This window comes from Thermobia domestica, chromosome 13 (genome assembly GCF_964235325.1).
Source record: "Thermobia domestica chromosome 13, izTheDome1.hap1.1, whole genome shotgun sequence".
NCBI lineage: Eukaryota > Metazoa > Arthropoda > Insecta > Zygentoma > Lepismatidae > Thermobia > Thermobia domestica.
Window position 1 is genome coordinate 153712788 of NC_137466.1, and position 20275 is coordinate 153733062.

Here is a 20275-nt window from a genome sequence, read left to right on the forward strand (position 1 = left end):
CTCCTACAAATGAGATTCCTACAAGACAACATAACATGTGTATCCACAACACACTACCAAAACCGGAAGTGGCTCGAATTTCCTATTTCGGTTTCAGTACTGATTTCTATTGAAGGAAAATGGTCAAAGCTAACGAAGTGCAGTTTGTTGCAATCCATTCAGTTTTCTGAGAATAGGTTCCATCTTTTTCGGTTAACCGTCTATTCAAACCAGAAGTGGCTGAAATTAACGATTTTTTGTTTCAACGTTTATCAACATAGAGCAAAAACAGTAAGGGATAATGAGTAATGGCTTTTTGATACGAATTCATCATCCGAGGATCAGGTTCTGTCTTAGATCTTATTACTTTATTGTAGCCAATAAGTAGTGATGTACTACTTGAAGTTTGAAAATTGCTTCCGCATAGTTTGGAAGTCTGCCCTAGTTTCACAGTGTGAATCGAAATTTACTTTGTTATTTACTTATTTTTATTTGTTAATTTCTATTGACCTTTTTATATTGCTCCTATTATATTCATCTTTTCGTCCTTCATGTTTTTATTTATTCACTTATTTATTTATTGTATAAGCAAAACGCTAGAACAGTCTATAGCGTATGGGATCTATCGAACTCATGCAGTCCTGAAGTAGACGTTGATTTCTTAGTATGCATATGAAGTATTTTCTTCTGCAGATCTTTGACTCCCGAGAAAATTGAGGTTTGACCTTGGCCATTAAAATTGAGGTTTGATCTAACGGAATTAACCTGTTGAATGTTAGTTTGAGGTTAAACGTTAAGAACATGAAGTGTGTAATTATAATAAAAAACTGATAAAATTAATGAAAACACGATTTATATATATTCGGGGAACTCATTACTAGTTTCACATTAAATAATTTCTCTTCTGACGCCACAGTTAAACTGATGAAAATATTTGTGCTAAAATAAAAGAACTTACTTCGCACACAGACTCCGCCCCCAGACCTCCGCGTTTATTCGGCCTGCGGTCTCGCGTCTCGTATATATCAGCCTTCTCATCAAGAGTAAATTTCGTGCATTTTTTCTTAACATTTCCTTAATTTGGCCCAGCTGGGGGCTTCATCTCCTGACCTCCGCGTTTACTCGGCCTAAGGCCTCGCACCTCTTAAACCCACATTTCAACTATCTAAAAAATAAGATTTTGTATCCTAAAATGCCATTTAAATAAAATGGAAATTTCTTCATCCCTCTTTTAGACCCCGTAAAAACTAAAAGATTCACTTTTGGTAATTTTCCTGTGGATTAGTCCTGGAAGGCTATAATCATGCCAAATGCCATCATTCTAATCCTGCCGGAAGTGCCTAAACATTTTGGGGTGTAGATATTCCATATAAATAACATGGGAAAGATTTTTCAGTTCCCTATAAAAACACACTACAGTTGGAAATTTTTAACTTAGGTAACGCTAACGAAAACGATCAAGCACACCGAATTTCAAGTTTTAATTCCAATTCCAAGTACGTAAAATATAAGATTATAGGGAAAAAAAAGAGCGTTTAAATAACGTGGGGAATTTCTTCATCCCCTCTTTAGACCCCCTAAAAGTTATAAATACAGTGAGTCCATAAAGTATTCGTACACCTCGTAATTTTGTAAAAATCGCGCCAGTGAAGCGCTATTTCATATGAAATGCCTGCAGAAAATAACACTGTTGCTACAGTATGGCCCAGACAATTTATTCCATACAAAAAATCCACAACAAAAATAAAATTTCTGGTAGAAAAAATTACAAAACAAAAATAAATAATTTTTAAGATCACAAACAAGTATTCGTACACCCAGCATTTCCTTGGAAGTGTGCTTGTTTTTGGACGAATCTCGGTTCGCTGGCTACGCGGGGAAGGAAAGGGTAGATGTGAATGACGATAGATGTCTCGTCACTTCGGCCACAACGGTCTTGGTGCACTCACTGAACTGCTGAGCGAGTACTACAGTCAACCCTGTCAACATGGGCCGCAAAGGAAAGGAAACGTCACTGGAGGAGCGGAGACTAATTCTACGCCTCCACAACAAGTGCAAATCGCTGCGGGAGATATCGGAGCTAGTCGATAGGCCACGGTCAACAGTACAAAGTGTGATAGACCGTTTCTGTGTGACAAAATCTGTGCGCAATAGGAGGAGGACTGGACGACCCCATCTCTCAGCGAGCAAGACAAGCGTGTCATAGTCCGCACGATCAAGGAAAACCCCCGAACTAGTGCCCCTAAAGTTGCTGCAGAGCTAGAGCGACTCGGTACCAAGGTGTGCAACGAAACAGTCCGCAAACAGCTACGGGCCGCGGGGTACAATGGACGGACTCCCCGTAGGAAGTTTTGGGTGAACGAGAAGAACCGGAAGAAACGCCTCGCTTTCGCGAAGGAACACTTGGCAGACACCCCAAAGCAGTGGGAGCGCGTTATCTTCTCGGATGAAAGTAAATTTAACATTTTTGGATCAGACGGTAGCCAGAAAGTGTGGCGGCAAAAAAATGCAGAAGTTGAACCTCGCAATCTGTTGCCAACAGTGAAGTATGGTGGTGGTAGTGTGCTTGTGTGGGGGTGCATGAGTGCCGCTGGGGTTGGAAACCTACACTTCATTGATGGAATCATGGACCACAAAATGTATATAGACATATTGAAACAAAATTTGGATGCTAGTGTTGCAAAACTAGGACTAGGCAAAAATTATGTATTTCAACAGGACAATGATCCCAAGCACACAGCTCAAACTACTAAGCTGTGGCTTCTGTACAATTGCCCTAAACAACTACATACACCTCCCCAATCTCCTGACATGAACCCAATTGAACATTTGTGGAGTTATCTTGAGAAGCAGATTAGAAAAAGAGTGATTTCTAATGCGTGTGACCTGAAAAATGCTTTGGCAGAGGATGGGATAAAATTCCATCCTCAGTGACTGCTAAGTGTGTTAAAAACGTCCCCAAGAGGCTGCAAGCAATTATCAAGGCCAACGGTTATCCCACCAAATATTAGAATAGTGAAAACGGCTGTGATAGTGATGATATGTGGAAAAAAACCTGACTGTACGAATACTTGTTTGTGATCTTAAAAATTACTTATTTTTGTTTTGTAATTTTTTCTACCAGAAATTTTATTTTTGTTATGGATTTTTTGTATGGAATAAATTGTCTGGGCCATACTGCAGCAACAGTGTTATTTTCTGCTGGCGTTTCATATGAAATAGCGCTTCACTGGCGCGATCTTTACAAAATTACGAGGTGTACGAATACTTTATGGACTCACTGTATTAACTTTTGGCAATTTTTCTGTGGGTTAGTCCCGGAAAGCTACACTCATGCCAAATTTGAACTTTCCACGTCAACCGGAAGTACTCATTTATTTTATGTCAGTTCATGTAGTTTTATATATAGTTACAAAATTTTGATATAAAGACCACAGGGAAGAAAACGAAAAGTCACTTTGTGGTCGAATGTAAGTTACAGATGTCAGCGTATGCAACGTGAGAAGTAGGATCTCCGATCCTAATATAGACAAATAGTGCATACGTTATTTACAGTCAATAGTTTTTTTGTTCCTGTTATACAGGTACTTAGTACGCTACGCTATGGTTTTAGTGTTTAAAATTAAATTTTCTCAGAATGAAGAAAAGTTGACCTGTCGCCTTTCTTCCCTATGGTCTTCATATTTTATAATTTTTGAATTATATAGCCGAATTATAGAAACAGTTAACAAATTCTAATGCGTATATGTATATATAAGTATTACGTGTTATTAATTAGCTGCTTTAACGATATGCATTGCAGATGATCAAGGTGATTGCCCGTCTCATATTATTATTCAGTACAACGGCCACATTTTTGAACTCCAAACGCTAGATGAGAATGGAATGCTAATCACTCCTCTTGAGTTGGAAAGTCAGTTTCGCCACATTCAAACAATAGCTAATGAAATGCCAGTAGGACCAGGCGTTGGGTGTCTAACATGTGATAATAGGACTTCGTGGGCAACAGTAGGTGAAGAATTTTGATTATCTATATCTATATTATAAAAATTAAGTCAACGTTCTCTGTCTTATCGTCACGGAGAAATGGCTGAATCGCATGACATAAATTTTAGAACATGATTAATATCTACCTCGAACTAGGTTTGTATCAAGATACTTTGAATAAAATGCGTGTCCTAAATTGGTGCCAAAATAGAATATTTCATGTTAGGGAGATGAGTATTGGTATATAAACTACTTATTAAAAAGAACCGGATACGTATTCTAACCTTTTCGAAAACTCCGTTTAAAGGGAGTCAAGTTCTTTGGTTTTCCTCCAGATAAATCTATGTTGTCTGTCCCATCATCATGGGAAAACGGCTGAACTGTTTGAAATGAGTTTTTGAACAGTACTGTCTTCGGGCGAATTTTATCATGTCCCATTTAAAATATGTATCCTAAGGCGGAAAGGGGTTTAAAATATACGCTAAAAATAGAGTGTATAGAATTTAGGGAGATGTTGTGGTAGACATCGTGTCAGTGTGTTTTCTAGGGGTACTAATTTTCCTCCTATATTCTCATTCCACCAGTTCTTCTATCGTCATTCACTTGTCTTTAACATCCGTCTCCCTTAGTCTGAAGGACACAATCGTTAGACTGTATTAAACTGAAAGATTTTATTGTTAGGGAGATGAAACTTGATATTTAAATTTCTAATTACCCCTATTTAAATTACCCCAGCATTTTTGGAAGTTTCACTTCAAAGGAGGAGAAGAAGAGGAACTAATCCTGTATTTTTTCTCAATATATGAAAATGACTTCGATGTAGCCTGTCTCGTCATCATGGGAAAACATCTAAACCACTTGAAATGAATCTTTGAACACAGTTAAGCAATAGGGTTGGACTGGGTTTTCATCATGTTACTTTCATTAAAAATACCCATCCTAAGGGTAGAAGAATTTAAAATATATGCCAAAAATAGAGTATTTAACGAGCATCTCATGTTAGGAACATGAAACTGGGTATATAAACTCGTATTAATTATGAATTGACATGAGTCCTGTAATAAACTTATTTGTGCATTATTTTTGGTGTATCCAGTTCAGACAACTTAATTTCCTTTTATTCTAAAAGGCTGCTATATTTAAACAAACAGTATAGCTAAGCTTGCGCATTCTCGTACGGATAGCAACATCCAGCAGACGAAGCAGCCCGTAGCCTCGGCAACCAACGGTAGCCAATCACAGCCTTACCTGTGATTACGTCATCTTGGTGGGTGGAACTCGCGCAAGCCGCGAGAATAAGAGAGAAACTACGTGAGGTAGCTTCCATTCGGCGCCAAAACGATAACCCGCTAGGAACCTTTATAATATCGCTGCAACAAAAATGTAACAAGAAACATAAAAATCACTGCATCCGTTTATGTATACGTATGTGTAGAACATCGATACCTGTTATTGCTATAATATTGCCTTTCTATTCTAAGAATATGTAAATATAGTATTTTTATTAAAGATAAACTCCGTTTTGTGTGTATCGTTTATGTTATTTGTGTTCGAGAAGTGCTGGCTCATGTTCTTCGCCTTGTCATGCATGGTGCAATATATTGATATAATTGAATTTTGGAGTGTTTATTTAATTTTCATGTTAAATGATGCTGAAGTTTTATCATAGTTGTAAGGTTAGTGTTACTTGAATTTTCGCCTGTGTGTAGTTAGCAGTGAAAGAAGCTATTTCTTTGTTAAGTCGTTAACGCTCGGGAGAAAAATTGAATTAATGACTATTCATTGTAATGTTTGCTCTACTTGGATTACTATCCTATGGAGTAAGCATCACAGTTCCAGCGTTCTCGGAAATTCCACTTCTATAAAGAGGATCAGAGGGGCAGTTTCTGAAATATATTAAGTTCTCATTTTGTATTCACAGAATGGCTAAAGTGGAGAAACGTTTCAAATATACCGTCCTAATTTTTCCTTAAACCTATTGTTACTGTGCGAAGAATAGCATTTCAACTTACATTCTGTTATTGATAAACTATTGTTTGCACATGTAAAATATATCACGGTCAAATATAACGTATCACAATCATTAAAAAAAAAAAAAAAGTGTAGAAAATCAAATAAAGTTAAATAGTCTCTTAATCTGGTTCGCCATATTTAATGACATGACAAACAAACGATCAGAGAAATTTGGGTTACCTCTTTTGAGTAGTCATTCTTGTGTCAATAGAGCAGATAAAACGAACTACTCAAACTTTTTACGTTCTTTTCTTCTCTGATGACAAGACAAAGACATTGAGGGTGCTAATTAGACATTTTTAGCTTCCAAACCACGAAAGACTCTTTGACGAAATATGGAGGAAAGAAAAAGGAATACTTTAGAGAGAGGTTTGGTCGTATTACTTCCAGCCATTTTGAATGTTTTAAATATATTGAATAATAAACCACCAAATTGTTATTTAATGCATTTAGTGTGTTTGTACTTAAACAGCTTTTTCTATCCTTTTCTCCCTTTGCTGCCCATTTATTCCTTTAATCTTGAATTTGGTACTCACATAATAATCTCGTCCTGACGTCTATAAACACACAATTAATAATCCACAGGTACTTTTGGTTGTGTATAAATTTATGCAAGTCATTGATTCTCTTGTGTTACAATCATCGCATAAATATACTTTTTTTCATTCATTGCAGTATATTGACTTTACTTTGGATTTAGCAGTTTTTAAATAGCACTTTCTTACAGAATAGGGAGTGGCTGAGCAAACTTTCGGCACAAAATCAAGAGAATCTCAGAACAATTGATTCCGCAGTGCTTGCTGTAACGCTCGAAGATGAATGTGCTTACAGTCATACAGAGGCGTTGTTGAAGACTTCATGTGGAAACTATTGGAATAGATGGGCGGATAAAAGTATAGGAATCGTTTTCTTCAAGAATGGAGTTTCCGCAATCATAGCGGATGTAAGTTAATTTGTTTTAAGTTAATTAGTTAGAGTACTATAGTTGCATTGTCAGTTGCATTTAGGTTTAAGTAAAGGTTAAATTAAATTGGACTATTAAGGAACTAACTCGATGAGTTGTTGCAAATGTTAACTTGGACTAACCTTGGTATGCGTCTAACATTTAATAATTACCGATTTTTCAATGGAAACTACGATGTACGTGGTTTCCTCAACGAGACTATAAGCAATGAAAATCTCCTTATGAGTAACGAGATATTCTACTATTTTTGCCTTGTAATAAGTATCCACAAACTGCTACTTCATTAAAATTAAAATCTCACCTTGTACCCGAACCGATGTCACCACTTAGAATTTCACTTTTCACTATGTTTCGGCCCTGTCTGTGGCCATGTTGAAAACAATTTAAGGCGGCTACATAATAATTTAAGGCAGTTCAAATAACTACATAATTACATTTGGATTCTAACATCAAATAATCCATCAGGCATCAAGAATCAACTATTTCACTGTATATGTATGTTTTACCAGTTATAAAATATAATATATCATTTGAAAATTCCATGATATTGAATATCGATATTGCTTGGTTAAAAATTGAATTTATGCCATCATGCACCATTATTCAAACCTAACTTCCACGTAAAAAATCTATGCAGAAGTGTATTTCTATAGAAGATCTCTAGATAAATAAGTGATTATCAAGATTCACACTGAATGATTTGCTGGGCATATTGTCGTTTCAGTTTTCTTAGAAGCAAGTCTCCAAGAGCATTTAATGTCCCTAATCGATTTTCAAAATATAATATATCATTTGAAAATTCCATGATATTGAATATCGATATTGCTTGGTTAAAAATTGAATCTATGCCATCATGCACCATTATTCAAACCTAACTTCCACGTAAAAAATCTATGCAGAAGTGTATTTCTATAGAAGATCTCTAGATAAATAAGTGATTATCAAGATTCACACTGAATGATTTGCTGGGCATATTGTCGTTTCAGTTTTCTTAGAAGCAAGTCTCCAAGAGCATTTAATGTCCCTAATCGATTTTCAATCTTAACCCTTTCAAATTATGGCTTTTTTGAGGTATTTTGTAGACTTTCACTCAATCATCTATTGCGTCAAGACTATTTCTCGTAGGAACATGGTTCATACCCCGTTTTGTTTTTAGTAAAGCAGTGTTTTCAACTGCGTCCATAAAATTTTCCTAAAGTGTACCAAATACGGAAAATTTCCGCTCAAAGTGGGAAAAAGGAATTCCCTTTTTTATCGCGAATATCTCCGCTTTGGTATAGGATAAAAAACTTTGCTTTATGGTGAAGAGAATGAGATACAAAGAGTGGCTCTGGGATGAATAGTTTTTATGCTACAGCCGATTTACATATTTTCCTTTGATAATACCTTTTTAGTGAATTTCTATACTATCATCATCAAGACTGTTCATTGTGGGAACATGAATTGTACTCGTTTTCTTTGCCATGAACCAGTCTTTCAAACGGTACCACTTGCATGTCTCTAGCATGTACCATAGTGGAGAAAATTTGCGAAAAAGGTAAATTTTGTCAAAAAATCCCTTTTTCCCCGATTTTGGGCCCCTCTGGCCGGCCCCTGTGTCAACCCACAGAGCCCCAAAAATACTACATACTACGTGTAATAACTGTACGAAGTTTCAATGTTATATCTTGAAAAATAAGAGAGGAAAAAAATATTGCCCCATGTGCAAACAGTATCAGCTTTCCCTTACGTGAGCAATGGATAACCCATTTTTATATAAAAATTTCCTGACTCATCCCTAATTATCGTAGAGACATCATTGTACACCGTTTTGTTTGGCCAAAACCAGTCTTTCAAACGGTACCACTCGAATGTCTCTAGCATGTGCCATAGGGGAGAAAATTCGCGAAAAAGGAAATTTTTTGTCAAAAAAATTCCTTTTCCCCCGATTTTGGGCCCCTCCACTATGGTACATGCTAGAGACATGCAAGTGGTTCCGTTCGAAAGACTGGTTCATGCCAAAGAAAATGAGGTACGTATCATGACTTTAGAATAAAAAGTGATAATACTGTAAATACTTTACTAAAGTAATTGACTAAAAATGTGTAAAAATGAAAAAATAAAGAAATCGAAGTTTTTGACACACGTGTGTTGACTCTAGCAACATGAGTCATACCTCATTTTCTTCAGCGTAAGGCAGCCTTTCAAATGGTACCACTCAAATTTCGCTATCGTGTACATGTAAAGAGAAAAATGAGGAAAAGGGGATTTTCCCTTTAAAAATCCCCTTTTTTCAATTTTGGACGAGATTTTCCCGCTTCTGGTACACGATAGGGAAATTTGAGTGATACATTTCAAAAGCCTGTCTCATAACGAAACCAACGAGGTACAAACCATGATTCTAGGGTAAATAGTAATGTATGAGTGATTTTTGAAAAAAACTTCTCAAATATACCCTTTTTTAAAATCCATCGTCCATGTTTGTGACGTCACAACCCCCAGACAGAGCACGTGAGGCTGCAAAATGCCCATAAAATATGTTCTATGATGCTTCCATATTTGAATGAATGCAAAAAAAACCGGTCTAAAAAGCTTTCCTAGAGACTTATAGAGCAAAGTCCGAAGGTCGACGCCATGGTACAGGTGTTATGCCATCATAATTTAAAAGGGTTAATTGTAAGAGAAAAAGCATATTTTTGCTGCTCAGTATATGTATATATTTTTTCCTTCTATCGTGTACTTCTCAGAATGCTGATTTTGTATTAATTCAAGTAAAATTAGATTGTTAGTAAATATCTCAATATCAACCAGTTGTTATAAGATTCTTGTATTCATAAATGGAAGTTGTAAAGGGGGGCCTAAGGTAAAGTTAATTACTGGTACCAGTCCTTCAGAGGCGCGTGCAAAGCCGCTGAACGGACGGAGACGAGTAAAAATAAAGGAAACTATGATAAAAAATTTTCTTTTGTAGCATATTCAGGGTTTTATACAGCATAAAAATTGGCATGGGATGCATTGTGAGTTATCACCTACGATATAAACTATTGTTTCCGGTTTACCTATCAGAGTAGCATTCAGGTTAACTTTAAAGGGAGGGGGCACGATATGGCCCAGTGGAAGAGCGCTTACCTTTAGTGCGTGGGGTCCCTGGTTCGATCCCCGGCCAAGTAATTTCGTAGTGGACAACATCGTGTCTATGGGTACGTTTCCTCCCACTTTCTTATTCCACCAATTCTTCCAGCATCATCCACCTATTAATCATCGTCATCTCTTAGCTAATAGCCATAATCGTGGAACGTTAAACTGAAAGATTTCATTTCATTTAAAGGGAGTGCTTACTTTTAGAACATTTCCTTGTTTGTTGAGATAATAGTTTCGCTTTGGCGAAGACTGTTTGTGGAATTACGCTTTGACCACTAGATTTCATCCCATTATTTTCATATTCTTTCCTGTGGAGTTGAGGGGCTGCTGACAGTAAACAACATGGTGATAGAGCACATGCAGTAGTTTTTAATTTACACAGTTTGTCAGTGATTCACAGTGAAAGTGTAGATGTATGTAAAAGCATTATTAACTGCCTCAATGCTTCATACTGGGTTCTGAAAAACACCTCACATAGTTGGAAGTTGATTCGAATGGCAGGGTCTGATACTGCGTGACGAAAAGTGCAGTTGTCTGAGATATATTCTTCAGTCACTTACAAGGAGACATTTACCTTGATGAAATTCAACGTTTGTCGCAATACACTACAGTAATTTGTTCTTTCTAAAGCAAATTATTTTCATCATGACTTTTTTTGTCGTTGTTCGGAGGGTTTTTATTTTATTTTTTATTTTTTTGGTCACAGTCAGTGAGGCTATATGAAACACGAACATAACAGTTCAACGTGGAACTCCGTCTATCGTCTATCGAAACAATGAATACGTCTATCGAAATTCTAATCCACTTCACGTATTGAATAAAAGAGCGTTGACGATTGAGTCAAAGGAAATTGACAAAAAGATGATGCTTTCTTTGTAACTTCTATGTATGAAACAAATTTATTAATTAAACTGTACGAGGTGTGATTGGAAAGTTTTAAGACTGGGCTTGTAATTTAAAAATGGCAGTACTTACAGGCTATTGTGATGGATCTCCTACAAAGTAGTCCCCTCTGAATGAACACACCGATTCCAACGGTGTTTCCACTTCTGGAAGCATTCCTGAAAATTATTTTCCGTGATGGTGTGAAGCACTCTCTCCGTATTTGCGTGAATGTGATTGAGTCAAATCTCTTCCCTTTCAATGACAGTTTTAATTTAGGAAAGAGATAGAAGTCGGCCGGGCAAAATTTGGGGAATACGGGGGTTGCCAAAGCACAGGAATGTTGAATTTGGCCAAAAATTCCTGGATCTAGAACGCACAATGCGCTGGTGCATTGTCGTGATGGAGAATCCAATTATTATTATTATTATTATTTTTTTTTTTTTTCAGAGGGCAGGCCTTTTCCGCCGCACATTTTCGCGCAGATGCTGAAGGACACCTTTGTTGTATTCCTGGTTGACTGCCCTCACCAACATTGTCTTCACATTCGACCGACTTTGTCGCGCTTTCTTTGGTCTTGGTGAATCTGGGCTCTTCCACTGAGAAGATTGGGCCTTTGTTTCTGGGCCATACCCATAAACCCATGATTCATCATCTGTTATTACCCTATTCAAGAAATCTGAGTCCATTTCGGCTCGATTAAACAATTCTTGGGACACTTCAAGTCTGTGTTGTTTCTGCTCGTGTGACAATACTTTTGGAATGAATTTCGCGGACACTCGACACATGTTCAAATCATCAGTAAAATTGACTGAACCGCATGGAAACTTAAATTCAGGTCTTCAGCCATCTCCCTAATTGTAAGTCTACGGTTCGAGCGCACTAAATCGCCAACTTTCGCAATGTTTTCGTTAGTTTTCGATGTTGAAGGCCGGCCAGACCGGGAGCCATCCTCTACTGACTCGCGGTCATCTTTGAATCTGTGAAACCAGATAAACACGTTTGACCGGCTCAGACCTTTGTCTCCAAAAGCTGTTTTTAAGAGTTCGTAAGTCTCCGAAGCAGATTTCCCAGTTTTAAAACAAAATTTCACACAAACGCATTATTCCAATTTTTTATCCATTTTGCGCACTTAAAAATCCACCAAGACACACACACACACGCCCGCATTCAACTGGTTGCTACGCTGCACTGAACAAAGATATCTCGGTGCATGTTTCAACATATCTCAAGGACACACGAAGCCGCCGCTTCCATGCTAACGGGCGATTATATCTACTCTTCCTGAGCAGTGTTGCCAACTGTCTTAAAACTTTCCGATCACCACGAAATGTATTTGTGGATTCACTGTCATAGTTCCACATTCTACCTCATACGGATAATATAACTTGTGACTACAGTTTTGTCATATATAGGCATTTTCGATCATCAGATATTATTGAGTTGCAGTGATAAAATTCTTCGTTATTTGTTTATTTATTTATTTATTTATTTATGTCTTTAGTTAGGTAGGTAGATTGATTTGTTTCCATTCCCTTTTCAGCATGCTGCGTTCGATGGAATTGTAAGTGTATCCGCGACACATTATGTGGAGATGGCATTGGAAGAAACGAGAGACCGATGGGTTGGAACGAAGTACATAAGAGAGCTACCTCCACCGAAGCTATTAAACTTTGATTTGGATCCTACCCTCTGGAAGGAAATAGTTCGTGTTAGTGATGAAGCTGAAAAGAATGTAAGTTGTGTTCTTACTCATTTCGTTGTTTTTAATGGACGTTGTCGCTAACGTCATACTTAAATTACCTTACTCAGTTCTGTCTAGAAATATGCTTCGCCCAGGAAAAGAAAACTTGTAGGAGGAGAGCTACCGATTTTTATATTTATACTTATTTAAAAGATTGATACTATGAGTAAAGAAAACAAGTTGTCATCTTCAATGCGAACACTGTAGAGGCTATCAAAATAATACTTTCTGTCAGCTGTGTCTTCAATATGTTGTCATAGAATATATGTATATCCTATTGTACAATATTTACTTTCAGGTTAACTATACTGGTGCGTCTTTTCGCTTTGCCCTTACAAAGAAGTTGTCCTATTCTATATGCTCAAGTAGTTGTTCATTATTAATCAGAAATGTCAATATTTTTTTATTAAAATAGTGATTCAGAAGCACTTACGAGGGCCACTATTTATATTTTGAGCCTAACAATGAAAAAACAGTAATTTGTCATTGAAAATTGAATTGTTGTTTTTTGAAATATTCTCATTTATGATTAACACACTTTTGCATTCGTTCCAACCCCCCTGTCAAAGCATTTTTTCTAATCTTCTTAAGACACCTCCATAAAATGGTTTTTGAACGCATCAACGGCTTCTTCCGCCGACGAAAATCGTTGTCCACGCAATTGATTCTTGACATTCGGGAACAAGATGAAGTCATTGGGTGCCAAATCAGAACTGTACGGTTTATGACCCATCAATTCGATATTTTGAGTGTTCAAATAGTCGGTTGTTAGACGAGATGTGTGAGAGCTCTCATTGTCTTGATGAAAAATGATCCGACGGCGCTTGTTTGTTTTCCGTATTTGACTGAAGACCTCTGGCAAACAAATTGTTATATACCATTCAGAGTTGACCGTCCTACGTTCCTCTAAAGGCACAGCTGCCACATGACCAGTTTTCCCGAAAAAACAGGCGACCATTTGTTTCGATATGCTTCTAGCGCGAACAACTTTTGTTGGATTTGGTTCATTTTGAAACACCCATAATGTCGACTGCTGTTTACATTCCGGCTCATATGCATATATCCATGATTCCTCACCTGTTTCAATCTTATATACGTCTTTTGAAGCACCGCCATTGTATTTATTGAGCATTTGTGTGCACCAATCGACGCGAGCTTCTTTTTGAGTTCTTGTCAAATTGTGTAGGATTCAACGAGAACAAACCTTTCTCACAGCTAAATTATCATGTAATATTTTATATATGCTGGTGGAACTAATGCCTAGGGTTGCCTCAATCTCACAGTATGTCACATGATGATCTTGCAGTATTAAGTTTTGCACAGCATCAATGTTTTCGTGAATAACAACTGATTTTGGACGACCTTCGTGAATTTCGTCAGTGAGCGAATGACGGCCACGAGTAAAATCGTTATACCAGCGTTTCACAGTGGCAAAGGATGGGGCTTCATCGCCAAATGTGGAAGTAAGTTGATCAATGCTCTCTTGTCTTGATAATCCACGTCTAAAATCGTAATAAATCTTTGCACGAAAATTTTCACGATTTAATTCCATTTTTCTGTTGTCACGCAATCTTCCAGTCAATGTAAACAACACAAATAAAGCTATTGACAAAACATTGGAAGTGTGTTCTGGTCAACAGTGTCAAACGTTTCTATGCAAACAAAACAGCGCCTAACTACATTCAGTGTTGCCAAGGCTCAAAATATAAACAGTGGCCTTCGTATTTGAGGAAACAAATTTCGTTGCGCTTGCAGATTTTAAAACACAGACACTTTACAACAACAACAATAATAATAATAATAATAATAATAATAATAATAATAATAATAATAAAAGTAGATTACTTAGAGTAATTTACTGGAGTCTGGAGTATGGTAGCATTACAGGACCATTTAGAATAATTGAAATACATATTGTCAGTGTCATGTTATCAAGATTATTTCTAAGATTGTTTTGGTAAATAAATTTTCAGGTATTTGAAACGTTTCTCACTGCTTCAGAAGTTGCATAAAAGTTTTCGTGATACTTTGGACCTAGAAGCGGTTCTTTTTCAAAAGGACAAAACCGGTAAATTGTTGAATTGAAAGTAAAGCAGAACAAGGGTTAAAATTAAGAAGCTGTCCATCTGAATTTGTTAAACGACTATCTAGAACTAACCTTTTTTAAGGTAAATATTTCCTTTTTGCATCACAACATGGTGAATGAATGAGTGAATAATGAAAAGAAGAAGAAGAAGAAAAGATTTACCATGCATTGCATTAGTTAAGCTTCTAGCCCAAAGTATATCGAGGAGCTGTTTTCTTTAACAGGTTGCAGAAAAAATACTTTACAGCTGCTACACAGAACAGTGGAGTGTACGAAGTAACATGCACTGTAAAAATTACATATTGAAAGAAAGAAACTGTTATCACCCATTTTAGTGTTACAGATCCCTGATATCAGGATTGATAAGTTGTTTCTTATTTTGTTTTTAAGTTCCTGTTTATTATATGGATTGCTTAGTCTTTGTGTCATTGCTGGAAAGTTTTTTTTTACTATGAGGCAGTTTATCCTTTCACAAAAGAATCACTCAATTTTCATATAAGAATAGTTTTTTTTTATAAAATTGCTATTCGTGAATCAATTATTGTAATTTTCTTCTTTTCTAATAATTATGATATAATGTAATTTAATACTATGATACTGTTTTTTTTTTTTTTTTTTTTTTCAGAAACCTAATTTAGTTCTAATCAGGGAATTGTTTAGTAAATATGGAAAAACTTTTATTCGGAAACACAAACTCCATCCAGATTCCTATGTACAAATGGCTTTGCAGTTAGCGTATTATAGACTTCATAAAAGGTAAGATTGACAATATTAAGAGCAATTACTTTTGGAGGTTTTTGTATGTTCTTTGTGTACGAGTACTTCTTTTACGAAGTTTAATGTAAAGATACATATACATATCAGGTAGTCTAAAACGTATTGATCCTTTTGTGCACAAAGTGGCGTTAGTATTACAATATGAGCTACAGCAGGTTGGGCCTAACGTCATTTGATAGCTGACACTAGTAGATATGAAAATGGTTAGAATTCTTACAATCAAATGTAAGATGTTACGTCATGAATATGAGTGAACTTTCCGCAAAACTGTTCTACAGTTTACAATTTCATTTCGATAAAGGCGCAAATGCTGCCCAAGGCCATGAAGAAAATTGTGCTGTTTATAGACAATACGTTATGAAAAGAATCAGACAAAATAAAGTACAGTCGCTTTCGTTCTGGAAATTTTGCTGTCCAAGATGCTTCTCATAAAAGTCCAGCAAAACCAACATGTAAGTAGTCATGTCATTGCCAATGTCCTAAACGTCCATCATCAAAGAGTGTTATAAAACATTTAGAAAAAGCTCATAACTTAGAGAAGCTCGATGTTTGGATGTCACATGATCTAACTAAAACATTTAGTCGAACGAATTTCTATCTGCGAATCTGTGCTAAAGCGTAATGAACTCGAGCCATTTCTGAAGCAGTTGATCACGAGTAATTGGACGGTGTTATGTATCAATTGACCAAGCGCCATTTTGCGATTTTCGAGATTTTTACATCAGTGAGTAGGAGACAATGTAAATAATGTAAAAGAAAAATGTTTGAAACCCTATTATTGCTTAAACGTTCAGGGAAAGCTATTCGACCAAGCGCCAAGAACTGGATCTTAATGGTAACATGTTTGTGTTTCCTTCAATATCTCAGAACCATGTTTTGGCGCTTGGTCAATTGATGCATAACACCGTTCAATTGAAAGTGGATACCTATAACAACGATGTGCGAAAAGGATCGTGGTCGAAGCGAGACGAATCTCCACGATCTGTGGCAAAGCCCACACTGATGCCCAGTCAAATTATGCTGTGTGTTTGGAAAGGCACCATACATCACGAGCTGCTGCTGCCGGGCAGAACGATAGACTTGGACCTGTACATCGAAAATTAGCGCTAGTGCAACTAGCAGTTCTAAAGGAACGGCCGAAACACAAAGGATGTTGTATACTGGCTGACAACTCCAGACTGCATGTACATCTTTACAGCTCGTCAAAAATTGAGAGAACTTGGCTGGGAGGCTGTAATGCATCTAACGTATACCCCGGACTTGGTACCTTCAAAGTACAGTTGGTTTCGGTCTCTGTGCAGCTCTTTGAATGGTGTTAAGTTAGTTTCAAAAGAGACCTATGAAAATCACCTATCACAATTTATTGACTAGAAACTACGGAAATTTTCAGCGGTGGGATTATGGTCTTGCCGGAAAAATGGCAAAACGTTATCGAACAAAATAGTATATATGTACTTTCATAATGTTATCACAAACTACAGTAAATATATTTTTCAATTTTAATGTGTCTCCAAAGGCTCAAGACTTTGTAGACAACCTGGTATATACAGGGTAGGTACAAAGCCTCGTCACTCTCCCTCCTTTGAAGTACTAAATAAGTACTTAAGAAGGGCGACGAAACTTTGTGCCCACCCTGTAGATAGATAGGATGGTCGTGAACTATACCGACAAACTGTAAGAAGTGCTTCCTTACATTAAAATAAGAAAAAGTAATCGTATGAGCCTGTGGCGAAAAGTGCATAGTTTCAGAGCTAGGGTCGTCTAAAAGAGTGAAAATACTATATAGCAACACACATTTTGAAAACGACAAATGGTGAAGTGGCGGTTCATATCAGCGTGAAAGAAGCCACAATACGCCATCCAAAAGTGCATGGTTTCCCAGATATGCTCCTAACATAATTCTCAGATATAGTGTGTGACTTAAAGGTGGGTCCAAGTAAACAAAAGGTAACGTTGACATCAACGAACAAGTAATGCATCGGCGGAAAGTCAGAAGTATTAAGGACTGCCAGCTTCATAGTTCTTCGTGTTCGGAATAATGTATGCTGGTGCGTGATTTATTGTTTCAGGTACCTTTCGCAATTTGTACACGTATAGGAGTGAAACAATACATCGCAGCACGCGTTGTTCGTTGCTTCGTATTTTATCTTTTTCTTTGTTTTTCACACTTCCACTTTTGTGCTACATATAGATGTGAAGCGTTCCAGGTAGGAAATGAAAACTTATCATCAGATCTTTTTTTTTATTATTATTTACCCAACGTAACAATATGTGGCTACAATCACTCTTGTACGTAGGTAAATTGTGTGAAGTTCGCTCGTCTTTCTCATATTAATATATTGATTGTGATTTGCTACCATATATCACTTTGTGTAAATAAATAAATAAATAAACTAAAGAATAAAAGAATGCCCGATGTTGAGATCATCCAGAAATGTCTCATATGAATGCCTATATACTTCAGAATGTCTTAAATTCTATTTTATGTTTAGTACGGTTTTGGTAAACTCATTTATCTTTTAAATGTATTGTTTCTAACACTAACTAGCTTTCCTAAACTAGATACTCACTCCATTTTCGTTTAGAAAGTACTATTTAAGAATATTGAAGTTAATCTAAATCGTTGCAAGGGTGACGGTACAGACTGTTTGGAAATTAGTTAAAACTGAAAACAGTCATAAAACTCAAGTATTCTTTATTAGGACCACGCATAGGTCCGTGTATACATACCTTTCTTCTCACGAAACACTTGAACGAATGCGAATTTTCAACGGACTTAAAATTTCGTTACTGAATTCTGTCTGTGTGTGTGTGTGTGTGTGTGTGTGTGTGTGTGCGCCTGTTATTTGCTAATTTGTCAGTTTTGAGGCCTCCATTCGATAGAACATCAAACACTGTTTGAAAGAGGTGATGGAATTTTTCGCATCAATCTTACCGTTCCCGAGATATTGGCCAAAAAATTCCGATTTCGGGAGATTTAAAGAGTTATATCTAGGGAACCGTAAGTCATAGAGAGGTGATATTTTGCAATTTTTTCAATTGTGAGCTCTCCACTTTGAGCATGTGTCTTCGTAAAACAACATATCGTAGAACGTTTTAACAGAAATCTTAAATAAAACATGTGGAAAAAATATAGTACTCGAGGAAGTATATAGAATAATTGGTATAAAGCCTGTAGAAGTTAATAAGAAAAATTAATTCTTTTTGTAAGTTCGTTCTGACAATGCCCTTGGAGCATTCTCAACTGGTAAATTCTTCCTTGGTAATAGAAAACTAGAGCAAGTATCTCTGTCTAGTTCGCTAATGGAGTTAGTCACGGCGACTTAGGTAATTTTTTTTTTTCCAACAGATAGATCAATTATCTGAGTCAGGTTCGTTAACGAAATCAATCCGCTAACATCTTATCGGGTAATGGTATGCTATGTACGTCCGTTACTTCACAGCATAACTATTGGACGAAAGCGATTTTTTTTTTTTTTTTTTTTTTTGTAAAGATAGTGGATTTTTTTTTGCAAAGATAGTGGAAGTTGCATGTCTCGCCGTTAGAGGCAAAACAGTCCTCGATCAGTTGACATCTGCTGGACGAAATTGAAAATTCTAGTGCATGATCCTTTTTATTGTCTGCCAGAGTTTATTTTTATTGACAATAGTATGTCCATCACTGTTAAAATTGTGTGTATCACTGTTAGTAAGTAAGTGTGTTACAAGAAGAAGACAAAGAATAATAGATTCAGTCTGTTATAACAGTGTGTTTTGTCAGTACTAAAAAAAGTAAACAATATGTTCAAAGAGAACAAAAACTATCAATTTTCAAACAACTATGCGTAAGAATTTATCTTCATATATTTCATTTTGTTCAGCTTGATATGATCTATTGACTGGTCCTTGGACGGAATAATAGTTAATCATAATTTTGGGCTATTCTCAATAATTTTACTGTGGATTGTCATCTTTCTATTGTCATAATGAGAAGTTTGATTACTGTATACACAGTAGTCGAAGTGAGACGGTATGCGGTGGTGCCATACCGCCTCTGGTTTTTAGTGATCGAGATATACTGCTACTGGAAAGTGAATGCTAATATATCGTTAATAAATTTATTTTTATACACAGTAATTGTCGAATAGCTTTGTACGTCAAGGATTTTATAATAATTTCTAAGTCGCCAACATCTTCATTTTTGTTATATTTTTTCGTATGTATTATGTTATTGCTATAGTGTTATATTTTCCTATTCCTATTGTTGTATTTTTGTCACATACAATTCTCGTGAATTTGGATGTTCTGTGTAAAGTGCGAAGGGAATTTTGAGGACATTCAAATCTGAAAATTTGAGTATGGGCAGATTTAGAGGTTATCTCCTATGGAGTGAGGTGGATCTTCTTGGGTCTAGAATACTTCTCAGACGAGTAGGTTTCCGTCGAGAAATTGTTTAAAAACTGTTAGTAAAAAACTCGGTTTTTGAACATTTTCGTGTATAATTCTCTATAATATAACATAAGAGGACATTTTTTTTTTCTGAGAACGTTGGGACGGAGGGAACTTCCCCATGTCCCTCCCCCCGTAACTAGGGAGAAGCTCTCCCATGGTTTTAAGCAAGGTTAGGTTTTAATCATTATGTAAATAGAAATGCAATTTTTTAGTCAACTTACCCTCACTATATTTCAACATTTAGATAGCTGGAAAATCGTAATAGTTGAAGATCGCTGGATAGCCTCTTTAA

The 20275-nt window shown here is 36.4% G+C and overlaps 1 protein-coding gene across 1 annotated transcript in view; it reads left to right on the plus strand.

Moving 5' to 3' along the window:
- CROT (Carnitine O-octanoyltransferase) overlaps positions 1–20275 on the plus strand; it is a 72136-nt gene that overhangs the window by 37836 nt on the left and 14025 nt on the right. Inside the window, exons 5-8 of the mRNA XM_081736693.1 lie at positions 3782–3987; positions 6707–6922; positions 12489–12680; positions 15401–15531. Coding sequence (XP_081592819.1) covers positions 3782–3987; positions 6707–6922; positions 12489–12680; positions 15401–15531 — 745 coding nt within the window. The remainder of the gene's footprint in view (positions 1–3781; positions 3988–6706; positions 6923–12488; positions 12681–15400; positions 15532–20275) is intronic.